General features: G+C 40.3%; 1 protein-coding gene across 2 annotated transcripts in view; it reads left to right on the forward strand.

Moving 5' to 3' along the window:
• LOC138293368 (cytochrome P450 2J2-like) overlaps positions 1-13,284 on the forward strand; it is a 271,463-nt gene that overhangs the window by 211,736 nt on the left and 46,443 nt on the right. For both annotated transcript variants that reach the window (XM_069232563.1, XM_069232564.1), the window contains one exon: positions 6,583-6,770. In XM_069232563.1, coding sequence (XP_069088664.1) covers positions 6,583-6,770 — 188 coding nt within the window. The remainder of the gene's footprint in view (positions 1-6,582; positions 6,771-13,284) is intronic.

The raw sequence follows: 13,284 nt of genomic DNA on the forward strand, positions 1-13,284 counted from the left end.
ACAAATGATGGAGGTTTTACAAACAATGCAGGTTTCCAAGATATAATCAGATATTGTAGTTGCCTTCAGTTTATCCCGGAGTCAATAATTGCTTTAACTTCTTATCCTGTAGCTTCTTATTGGGCTACAGGAGGTGTAGGAAAAGCTGTGCATAATGGAATCTTGAACATGGGTTTTAATAAGGAAACATGTAAAACAGGGTGTACATGCCAATTGGAGGGAAGATGCAGCTGTACAGTTACTGAATTCATCATCTTGAACATTAGACAAGGACCAACAAAACAGGGTTTGAGCTTCCAGTGATATCCAGGCAAGCAAAAGAACTGTTTTGCTAACCATACAGAATTTCCTTATTTATAACTTGGGGACAGGTGAGCAATCAACATCTGCAAACGTTTTGTAAGCTGCCTTTACTTTTTGGAGATGATTAACAGAGTCTGTATAGCTATGTCTAAATTTCTGGATTAAGACATTGTCTGAGGGAACTGATACTTTGGGTAGTTGCAAAGGAAGCATTTGCACATGGAACCTGTAAGTACAAAAGATTGAATCATTTTTAACGAATGGTGTAAAGAGTTACTATACATGATTTCAACCTACAGAATCCACGGGCCCAGCAGCTTTATATTGGGTTATAAAACACCTAGGACATTGCTCAGACATTTCATTCACTCTCTGACTGTCCATCAGTTCCTTGCTGCTGGAGATGTTGGCTTTGATACCCAAAACTGACATTTAATCTGTCCAGAATTTTCATGTGAACTGAGAACCTCAATCTGGAACAACTATGCATCTGCTTCAAGAAGTGTTTTGAAAGTTCATGGGACATAGGCATGTGTCTAATGGTATAAAATGCACTTGTTTGGTGAATAAATTCACTACTACTCTTAAAACTGTGAATGACTCAGAAGCTGGTAAATGAACAATAAAGCCCATTGATGTAATATTCCATGGTCCTTGAGGAGTAGGAAGAGATTGCAACAATCCTGTAGATATGTTATGGCTTTAGAGTAATTACCAGTGGCTGAGATTAAATCAATCATTTCATCCACAACTTTTTGTGTATTTGAGTATATTATGGCTGCTCATGGCTTATGGACAAATGTTACAAGTTGATACAATTTATTGCTTCATGGAGCTGATGCCACCAAAATTGTCGGGTTTAAAAATCTTCTGTGCGCCAGATTCTTAGGTGGACTGCCATTTGAGTATCATGATGTCATTGTAAAAACACATTCTGTAGCTTTATTGTAGGAACATATAACTTGTCTTGATGAAATAACAGTAATTTCTGTATATTTTTCATAGTAAATTGTTCTTGTATCCAATATGTCTTTTTTATGAATGTCATTGTCGTCATTAAGCCACCCCGAAAAGTGTTAGGTGATGGAAACCTCATTGAATTACTGAAATATTAAGAGGAGGTTCAGTCTGTTCTGTAGTGGTACTAGTCCTTAATAAAGCATCTGCCTTGGCACTGTCTTTGGTAATGCGTTATTGGTTTCCTTAGTGGCCATGTCTTTTTCATATATCGAAAGGATCTGGCTGACGCAGTGGTTCTCCTCTGATTAAGTTGGTGACACTTCCTTCAACCCTGGCATGTACTATACCATCATCATCTAAAATTGGTGATTAGTTAAAAATCACAGTATCAGATTATTTATTCTCTAATAGTAAATCATTACATTTACAAAATATCGAATGTTGGTCTGGCACCTCCTTAAAACCTAGATCAAGAATGTAGCAAAATGTGAGGCCAGCAACAAAACGCTTTTTGGGAAATCCTTAGTCATTGTGTCTGAAGCCATGAAGTTTCACATATGGCAAAGCAACAAGTGGATAAATGTCATCAGAGTGACCACCTCGAACATTGATGAAATCCTTAAAAGGTGGTAGGACTTGTACTCCTGGACAAAAGAGAAGGACGCCAGGAGAAAGGAAGCTTCTGGACTGGAGGAGACCTGTCTACTTAGCTACAACCAACACTATTAAAGGAGGTAATAGAAACAACGCTTGTGCCTGAGACAGTCACCATCAAGCATCTTCAGCACCACCAGAAAGTCATTGTCAGTAGACCTTGCTCTCCTGCACAGCTACCCCTTTCTATCCAACAAAACGTGTTCCCTCTACTGTAGATGATGTGCCAAGGCAGACAGAATTTACCAAAAAGTAAGGAAATGCTTTGCAGAAAAAAATACAATCAGTGGAGAAACACCAAACACTACCCCTTAGGCACAAACCTCTGAAACTGGCAGCACACTGCAGCATCAAGGCGGCATGCCACAGAATCCAACTGGCGCAGAGTGAGGAGCCCAAGACCAGGCTGCTTCATGATCATGCCTAATCCTCCAAGGACTCTTAACGTGGGATACAGCTCTACTTAGAAGAAGGGTGTATATTTTTCAGGACTATGGGCTGGTTTCCCTATTAGAGGCCAATTCCTGCCATTGGAGGTATCCAGGTTAGGAATGGAGTGCCAACAATTGTTAGCCCTGTAACCACTAGGAAGTAATGTGGATGACCTGCAAACTGACATCAGCAAAGGTCAACCAGCATGAACTGCCTCGCCGAGGCAGTTGCAGCACTTTATGACACTTTTGATGATGTGAGAATGACACAAAATTGCCAGCATTGGTATGTGTGCTTGCATGTATTAAGGGATGTGGGAGATCTGTAGATAAACTAGTCACAACCTCCAGTTTCTTTTCTCACTGTATGATGAACATCCAGCATGAGGTAGCAGCCAGGACTCTGCTAAAGATCAGATGACAACCACCCTGGAAGTGCTCCAAACCCTTGAAATGTGTTCTGGGGAACTACCACTGCACAGGAGAGCAAGCTGCCACTGAGCTTAAGCAGTATGTCAGTGATTGAGGTCCATAGTGCACACAATGGATGTTTAAGGAGTTCTGATTCTTGCAATTTCCATAGAGCTGTTCAATGGCAGAAGAAGAACAAATGTAAACATGCCTCTTTTACAAATCATACACCTTAGAAATTCACAGTTATGCAACTTGAAGTCCTGAATTTCCTGAAAGTTGTTTGGAAGGTAAATATGAAAGTTAATCTTAACCAATAGTGTGTGTATAGTCGTATGTTTGCCTATAGCATTTTTATAGCGTGAACCTAGCCAAAAGGCAGCGAGGAGTTGTACATGCTGAAAGATGCATAAAGAGGAGAAAAAGCTAGGTTGTGAATGGTTACTGCATCGTGATGTAGTATTCATCAGAGAGGGAGTCTTCATCTCTTTCCTAAATTGGAGCAGTGTTGGGGTGGTCCTGATGGAACAGGGATGTTGTTAGAGGTCCTGGATACATAGATGGAAAAGATTTGCTGTTTTATTTTTTATTTTTTACACTTCTCAGTCTGCAGTCTGATGATGTCCTTGCTGTTGGTGTGCTGCTACCTATCAGAGATGGTGAGGTTGTCTGCAAAATAAGAGGGGGTTCTGGGCACGATAGCCTTGTAAGTGAGGGAGCTGCTTTAGAAGATGGGGCAAGCAAACCAATGGAGTTCCATTAGGATGGGTGTGATGTGATCACGTTCCTTAAGGCCCCAGAAGAGACATGCTGCAGCCTTTAGGTTGCCCCTAGGGAGGACTAGAGTGGATTCTGGAAGGCCATGGAGTTGAGCATCACTACCATCCAGATGCAAGAGTACAAGATCTTGAATAGCACTCCTGAAGTCACTTTCTGCAAGGAATGGTCTGACTTTCTTTAGAATATAGTGGTTTGACTCTCATTAGAATATAGAACTTCTTCCAAGCTGTTTTATTTTTTTTTGGCAATGAGTTCCTTGAGGGTGAGGTTGGTGTCCAGGAAGAATCCAGGTGACTTGGCATTTGGTAAAAGTTGGAATTCGAAACTGTCATGGTTTATGTCATTGAGCCAGGATTGTTCTCTATCTTGTTTTATTGTTCAGAAAATGGTGTAAAAACTTAGACTGTGCTCTCTGTGACACACATACAGCTGTTGCTGTCATGCCCTAATAAATGACTGATGCAAGATGGTACAGCAAAAGTGGGCCCTGCACGTGTGGATCTAGCCTCACTCCATTGGGTGGCTCTACCTAGTAGTGGGCGCAGGTCATCAGTGAAGGCAAGATTCACTTGCTTGCTGAGCCTGTACTTGGAAAATAGCTTCTCCGTCTGTCATCAAAAACTGTGATCCTCACCCTAACTATCGTTCCCTGCTACCTTCTCCTCTGTTGCATTGCCATCAGCCTCACCCTCCTTGTCATCACACTATAGCCATTTTGGAGTGAACAACCACTCTCGGCCTCCTTTTATATTTTGAACCGATTTACACTCTCATGTGTTATGTCTCATTACGTTGCGTCGTGTTTTATGTCAATAGGATTTATAGAGTGCCAGCTGATACCCATGAGAGTTTTCAGATGCTAATCTGAAAGTAACCTGTATAAACGTCTATGGCTTACAGTGATTAGAAAAAATATATTTTAAGCAGCTTCCTAATTCTGAAAAGTTCAGGATTTATGTCAGGGAATGAAGGATCGCCTTCCCTTTTTTTGGCTGTTATGGCCCTGAATGAGCAGCCCCCATCGTAGTCTTGTTTATAGAATCGAATGCTTAGCGTAGCGGTAGTGCATGAGAACAACATTCTGTGCAAAATCTAGACTGAAGTAAACACGGTGAAATGCCTGATGAAGGACTGGCTTGAATGGAACCCTTTGCTACTTGGACAGACAGTGTAATTTGAGTCTATATGGGGAGATGGTCTCCTATCTATCCAAGCTGAAAATGTTGCATGTTGTCCCGTTCTGAATAAGCTGGAACCTGTGAATCAATTTTTAGGCAGATAAATCATAGGCCATTACAATAATAACATCTCAACATAAGTGTTACCTGGTAAATACGTTTAGGAGCATGTAGAGACAGTAGGATAGCCATTTTCTTTAATATTTCCAAAAACAAGAGGCAGGAAGACATACCCTCAGGCTCAATGTGAGGAAATAGTCCAGCCACCCATTCAGACCTTAACAGTCAGGAGCGGTGGAGAAAGGGGGTGGAGTCTTCAGATCTTAGTTTGTAAAAAACATAAGTGAAAGAGCCCTTCTCAGGAGGCCACTTCCACTTGCACTGCCTATTGCTGGTTAGTGCTGCCAGTTACAGTAACAACACAACTAATCAGTCCATTCCCCCAAAGATAAAAGAATGGCTTTGGCTCCAGTTATTATTCATTCTTAATGTATTTTTAATTAATAAGTGACTCTAAATTCATCAAACAGCGCCACCATGTGTCATAGTGTCATAAGTGCCAGTGTCAACAATTAAGGGCCTGTGCCGAGTAATGGAAACCACAGACTCAAATTAAGCACTGGGAGTACCCCAGTTTTTTGTGTGTGACTTCATTGGAGTAGCCTAGGATAAGAACTTCGGTCTTATCCATGTTTAATTTTAGAGCACTTTTTTATTCACGGAAAAGGCAACATTGTAGAGGCAGTTTTTAGAACTTCTCTTTAATATAACTAAGCAGACCATCCAAGCATATAATAAGAAGTGTATCATAAAGGTGAAACCAAATGACCTGATCAAGCAGCCCAGAATCATATATTTTAAACAAACTTGGTCTTAGACAAGAGCTGTGTGCGACCCCTTGTGTTACATATCTGGATGTAGGATGAGATCTTAATTGCTTTGGCTCTGTCCTTTGAATAAGACCCAAGCGATCTCTAGGCCGGCACTAAAGTTTCAAATTCAAATAGCCAAAACTGCAAGATATCATGGAAAGATGGGATCAAAAGTGAAAGGGGGTCAAGAAGAAGAGGAGCTGGGGTGCAATCACTAAGGGAAGTATGGAATTGGACTCCAAGATGGACGTGACCTTTTCCAGCACCCTATGGGATATGATTTCAGAGAAGTTGGTTGGTAGCTTTTTCAAGATGGTGGAAACAATAGCATGCTTCCAGAGCAAAGGTACCATATCAGAGGAAATGGTAATTAGCAACTGCAAAACTTCTGTTTCGCGACCCTCCTCAATTTGTAAATGTTTTGTTCATAGCGAGTGCAATTCAGTTTGTCATCTGGTTGTTAAACACTTCCATGGAAAAACACAGTTACTTTAGTGATTGATATACAGTGCAGGTGTTCCAACCAGTTAGCTTCTAAAGGCTAGTGACGTAATAAAATCATGCAACAATTATACAAATAGTGTTGTGTCACACTGCCCCAAGGTGTTAATGCTAAATGATAGGCATCTTTGGTGTCTTTACATTATGTTTCATTCTGGGTTTGTGTGGTTCTAAATGTGATCCTGAAAAAATACATCTAGTACTACTTTTGTGACAGCTAATAGTGATTTCCTTCACCATAAGTCCTTTGTTCATGTTATTTTTCTTACTAATTAAATTGTTTTGTTTATCCATGTTGTCTAAGGTTTTGGCAGCACTGTCTTCCTAATCGCCACATAGCTTTAATTGAGTAAATGTGATTCTCTCTTTTTATTGTATTCTAAGCTTTTTTGCGCATGCATTTTTGTGTAGGAGGTACTGTTTGTTCAAATGTATTGTAACTGTGTTTTTTAAAATTGAATTATTAAAAGTGAAATATTTGTCATTTTACAGAGAAAGTCCAAGCAGAGATTGATCAGGTGATTGGGCACAATAGGCAACCACTGACGGAAAATAGAAAAAACATGCCATACACCAACGCGGTTATTCATGAAGTGCAGCGTATCAGTAACATAATACCTATTGGTGTTCCCAGAAATACAAACAGAGATACAACTCTAGGAGGATTCCACCTGCCAAAGGTGACAGTTATTTAAATATATCCTTTCTGTGCAAATTTTGGATTATGTAGTTTTGCCTGGCACTTTAATGATGTTCAGTGAAGGTCATAAGTGGAGGGGCACATGATACACCTAGCTGGTCTGGAGCAATGTCTTGATTTACAGCTTCACAAGATACCTCTAAAGTAAGACACATCTGATCAGATTGACACCATCCATCGGAATTCAGAACTGTTAGTTGAACTCTCATTTCAAACCCCTGAATGGTCTCTGCATTTGTTTTTTTACTGACACGTCTTCATCCAGCTTCCTAGTGCAACCCCTGCACACTGCCCTCAGCTATATCGGGATACTACACAGTCATGTTCAAAGAAATATTGTCTTTAGTTTTTCTAAAACATTTGTATCAGCTTTTATTTGGAGTTTTCCATGCAACAAAAGTGTGTGTCACCTAAAAAGAATGGCTACCACCCAGGATCTACCCATGCCTTGATTCTGAAGTGAAATATCATTACGGATTGGGGGTCTCTCTGCATGTGTGAGTGTTTTCAATAAACAGACCACTTTAAAGGGATAATAGGGCTCTGTGCTAAGGTCATACCTAACACATTACAGACAAACTAGGTACATTTGCAGACAAAAATCTATTTGAGGGAGCATCAGGTTACTAGTGATGAAATAAACCATAAGAAGCCTATTTTAATATTTTGTGAGTCTTAAAGGGTAACCATGACATCCCTTTACCTGAACAATTTAATGGGTGAAGTTTCACAATGTTCTGATTATTTGTCCACTTACTGCATTACCTGTCAGGTGTGTGTGTGGGGCGGGGGGGAAGAGGGTGGATTAGAGAGAGAGGGTGCTAGAGGTAGATAGAGAATACACATGGGCCTTTATTGCCATCAAGGGGTTCTGGTGACATTTACAAAATACGAGGCCAAAGGCCAAATAGTTTGTAGATGTCACCAGCACCCAGTGATGGCAATATAAGTCTATATTACATGTTATTCATGATTTTCTATATATTACATCATTTATTAATTGATTATAGTACTCTATAGCACTCTGGCATTGTGCCACCGGACCGTCACGAAAAGTGACACTCCGGTGGCGCTAGGGGCTCATAAGTATGCCCCAATGTTTATTTTCACACACTGGTGAAGATTTATTTATAGATGCTTGCATCAAAGCTGGGCCTCCAAGGCTGAGCATTTAAGGTATGCTGATGAGTGTTCTAACAGTGTAGACTGTCATTGTGAAAGCTTTTACCAACATTGTAAGAAAGATGAAATGCTGCATTTAACTTTTTCCATTTATTTAGGGGAGTATCCTGCAAATTAATTCAGTACTGTGTATTACAGGAAATGATTCACAATTAGACCTCTTTTCAGAAATACCAGCTTTGAAACTGCTGATAAACATTTAATAAAGAAGGCTCAACCATGTAATTAACATATATATGTCTGTATGTGTGCGTGTGTATATATATATATATATATATATATGTATATATATTACGTACTAGTGTGCCAGTGATTCTTCTTGTGCAGGAAAGTTTCAGGATGATCCTGTCAAGGGGGGTGGGTAAAAAAAAAGATGTTTCCCATGTTAATTCCCAACGAGTTTTTAACACGACTACAGGTCAAACTGCTTGACGGATTACACCAACTTTTGCACGAAGGTAGCTTTCGGTACGCAGAAGAAATATAGATATCTGGGGACGCGGATCCTCCATGTATCTATTGCAGGTCGATCCACGGATCCACACATCAGGACAAGAGTCTGATTGGCTGGCCGCAACCTGACAGAGAAGTTGTGGCTGCTTTTTCTTTTATTGGGAAACGTCCACGGGGCTGAAATGTAGAGTGTAATGTTCATGAAAGAGTCAGGGTAGAGACTCCCTTAGGATGATATGAAGAGAGTGATAGAGTAAATGATGATTTTGAAATGTGTATATATTTTCTTTCATGTTTTCCGATACTCTGCATGGTCCAGGGTGTAAATCCACGGGTGGATCCGGGGATTTTGCATAACATCAACAAAATATATATATCCATACATCCACTCAAAGACCCAGACAAAAACTGTCAGACTCACTGTCTCACCCAGACAAACACTCTCACACCCACTCTCACACTCAGACTGACACTCTCACACCCACTGTCATACTCAGATACACACTTTCACACCCATTGTCACTCCCGGACAGACACTCTTGCACTCATTCTTACATCCACGTAGACCATCTTACACCCATACAAACACTCTCACACCCATTTTAACACCCAGACACTCTCACACCTACTCTTACACCCATATAGACCCTCTCACATCCACTCTCACACTCAGACACTCTTACACCTGCTTTCACACCCAGTGACACTCTCTCACACCCAGATAGACACTGCCACTCCCTCTCTCATACCCAGACACACACTGTCACACCAATTCTCATACCCGGAAAGACAGTCCCTGTGGCCAAGCCCTGCCGCGCATGGCATGGGGTAGGGTGGTCATATGGGGGTTGGTCGGGGGCCTGCTGCAGGCCAGACCCCACAGACAACCCTGGCCGCACACAGCTGAAGGCCATCCACGGCAGTGTTTGGATTAATGTATAGTTCTTAAAATTACTTTATGTTAAAAAAAAATGAAATTCACTTAAAGAACCATAGGGTACAGGGACGTTATAGTTAGGCTCACATTTAAAACATACAAAACCATATAAATGCACCTGTTATGCCTTAAGTTAACTATAACTCTCACCCTCACCATGCACTGCTAATTACCCCAGATATTACAGCACTCATGACATCTTTTATAACATTGTAGATAATATCACTGTAACATTTGTTGTAAAATTATTAATACAAAAAATGTGCATGGTGGGGACGCGAGTTATGGTTACCTTAGGGCATGATTTGTAAGTAGTTGAAATAACTGTAACGGGTGAATTTCTATGGTTTTGCACATTTAAAATGTGATCCTAACTGTGCCACCCCTGTAACCTTTGTTTTTTTAAAGTGAATATTTCTATATACACATATTTTTTCATTCACCTTGGTCCGCTCTACTATTGCTCAACAGCTTTCGAATATATTCGGGTGGCTTGAAGAATCAGAGGCACAGCCAGGCCAATCAGTGCAAACCTTTTAAATGTATTTAATCTTTCCATTATTCCAGGTGTCAACAGTGCTATTCTGGTGACACTTTTAGGCTGAAGCCTTCAACTGGCCAAAGAGTCAAACACAGGGAAAACTGTATTTAAAGGTACAAAGTCCTCCCCCCACCAATAATAAACATCAAGCCTGCTGACATTTGTTTTACAAAAGACCTTCCTAAGATGTACACCATTTCTTTTTGCATCAGACTCATTATAAGTCATGTTTCTTACATCACGCCAATTAGAGATTCACCTCTTAATGATCACTATATCCAAGTCACAGTAAAGTACCAATTTTACAAAGCCCTTCAGACAAAAGTCTGAACCTTTTGACTTTGACATCATAAAACAACAAACCGATCTGACCACTAAAATTGTAGTCAACATTCAAAGGAAAGATGTGAGATCATCTCTGATTTCTTTGCGGAAAACTAAAAAAGGTCAAACCTTTGCTACCAAATGATTTAGTGGACAGCCAGATCCTATATCCTACCCTAAAGAACATTACTTCCTTGAATGAGTTCTGTGAAGCCAACAAAAGTAAACTCATAAAGACAGCAGCTAACAAGAGACCAGCTGCAAACATTACTGACCGATCACCTTCACCTTAATTAAAGATATTGGTTATAATGTCTGCCTTAATGGAAGCAAGTGATCACCTCCTGGCTATCCCAAGATGAAGTTATGAATGAAAAATAGGACAGTTATGAATGAAAAATAGGACAGAATACACCACTCTTGGAAAATCAAAAGCCAACCTATAATACTTAAAATGTCTGACCAGTGACTAATGTCCCATTCTTAGCAAATGGTTTGGAAAGCTGCGTCTCAACCAAAGGAATTTATTGATGACAACAACCTGTTGAACTACTTTCAGTCTGCTTACAAAGCTGGCTGTAGCACAGAAGCAGCTATTCTACAGATCATGGATGACAAATTTTGTATACTGGGCAAGGCCAATCCTCATAACCCCCCAAACCCAACTTATCAATGGCTTTTGATATAGTCAATAGTGACATCCTACTAAACAGTCTGAAGGAGAGAATGAGGATAAGTGGTGCAGTCCTAATTTGGGTTTCCTCCTACTTGAACAACCAGTCCCAATAAATGAAAATGACGCTGGATATGCACATGGAACCTGCAACCACAATTTTAATTTTAAATCACTTGCATCTAGCTGACAATACTCACCTTCACCTAAAGCGTTTGTCCTTAGAAAAAGTACTCCTCCCATAACAAACTGTAAAGAACATCCAAGCATGACTGTCATTCACCCACATGAAAATAAAACCGCTAAAGAGAGATTTCCTCTTCATCACTGCCCTCAATCCGAGATCGTCCGGATTCACTAAATGTACAAAACAGCAAACCCAAGAGAATGAATTCCATCAAATTTCTCAAGTTCACCCACTACAGCAATCTGAACCTCCTAGCTCACAGTAATACTGCAACAAAAAAGTGCCCAACAGCAACACTGACTTATCAAAAAATCAATCTTTTCATTCCACAATTTGATATTAAAAATGTGGTACAAGCTCTAATCATAGTCAGACTCAACCACAACAATGTGCTAGTCAGTAGAGTTCCAAATATGCACCTACCCTCAATCAAAGCTGTCCTTAAGGGGGGGAGTGAGACGATTCTATCACCTTACTCCGTTACTCCTTTCTATCAACTTTCTCCCAATTGGAGCAAGGTGCATCTTCAAGGTAGCGTCCATCATACACAAAGTCTTGCACTGTGGCACTCCAAAATGTCTGGCTCAAAAACTCACCTTGATTCGGGGTATCCACTTTTTTTTGCAATGTTGACTCATCAATTCTGGAGCTTTTCAGGTTCACAAAACAAAGAACCAACTTCTGTATCTTCTCTGGAATTACACCCACAATGTGAAACTTAATCCCTCAGAGTTATGTGTAAATCCCTTGTTCAGTTCTTTTAAAAAAGGAGTCCTATTGATTGAAAAAATACTTGATATATTAATCTCTCTATTTCGTTTATTTGTAAATAGAATCTGGATTTTCCTCTCTAGTTTCCTTAGGTTTATGATGTTTTTCTAGTGTCCAGGATACTTAAGATTAATTATTTGTTGTAACATTCTTATGGATATTGTACAACGCTCCCACACCCCAGATCTAATATGCATTTTTATAAAACTACTAATAACTAACTAAATGCATAATTATGAACAATTTTCTCTAAAATTTAACCATCAGTATTCACAAAGATATACATTTATAAAAAACACATTACCTCAGGTTTGATCTTTCATTTCAAAGACCACTAAAGCAGGCCGATTCCCGTAAGCCCTGTGCATTGCGCTCAGATGTTTACATTGAAAGAATAATGAAGAAAGTAGTAAAGTTTTAAGAATATCTTTGATCTCCCAATGTTCAATTTGCATTATATTACAGTTCTTCCTATTTAAGTATTCTTTCTAAGAATGACTAGTGCACAACCCGAATACTGACTGAGCTTTTAAGGCTTCCCTTTTTTACATTCATGACTTGCCAAGTATTGCAATGGCTACTGTACAGTATCTTATCTCTTGGGGATTTCCTAAAGCAGTCAAAGAAGCATGGAGGTTTTCAAATTGAGCTCCAAGTCCCATATCTTAATTGTCCTATTTCCTATGATACTATATATGGTAGAAAATTACTCCCACCATTGTGTTCAAAGCATCATAGATAAAACTTATAACCAATGAGCAATAACATTGCTGTTGCTCAACCAAGTTAGTTAAAAGCTCAATGGCAAGCATCCTAACTACATCAAAAGATGCCCTAGGAAGGGGCCTTGTGCACCCCCTACCTTTTTAATGTTCCCACATGCCCCCGGGACCTGCCAAACACGGGAGACTTTGTTTGCTTCTTTTTAATTTTTGCTGAATTTGCAGAACCTCTGCGAATTTCATCAAAAATGTTCTACATTTTTTTCTTCCCTGGCAGGGTCCCTTGGGGACCTCAGCACCTGGGCCTGGGAGTCAGGGTATTCCTACCCTGCCCCCTTTTCTTTCCGAAGGCTGTGCGTGGCATGGGGTTGATTGCTTGTGTGGGTTAGGTCGTAGCCAACCTGTTGCACGCAGCTGAAGGCTGTGTGTGGCGCACCGTTAGGTGCTTACTGGGGGAAGGCCACAGGGCTTGACCACAGCCCAGGGCCTGCAGCAAACCCCCAGCGGTCATGGCCCAAGGCTGTGTGTGGTGAGGGTTGGATGCTCATATTGGGGTAGGTTGCAGGGCCCTGCCACAGTCCAGGTCCTGCACACAACCCCCCTGCCACACACAGTCTTTGACCGTTGGATTAACGTAAAGTAATTAAAATTCCTTATCATTAAAAAAACATAGAAATTCACTGAAAAAAACAAAAGGTTACACA

This window comes from Pleurodeles waltl, chromosome 4_2 (assembly GCF_031143425.1).
Source record: "Pleurodeles waltl isolate 20211129_DDA chromosome 4_2, aPleWal1.hap1.20221129, whole genome shotgun sequence".
Lineage (NCBI taxonomy): Eukaryota > Metazoa > Chordata > Amphibia > Caudata > Salamandridae > Pleurodeles > Pleurodeles waltl.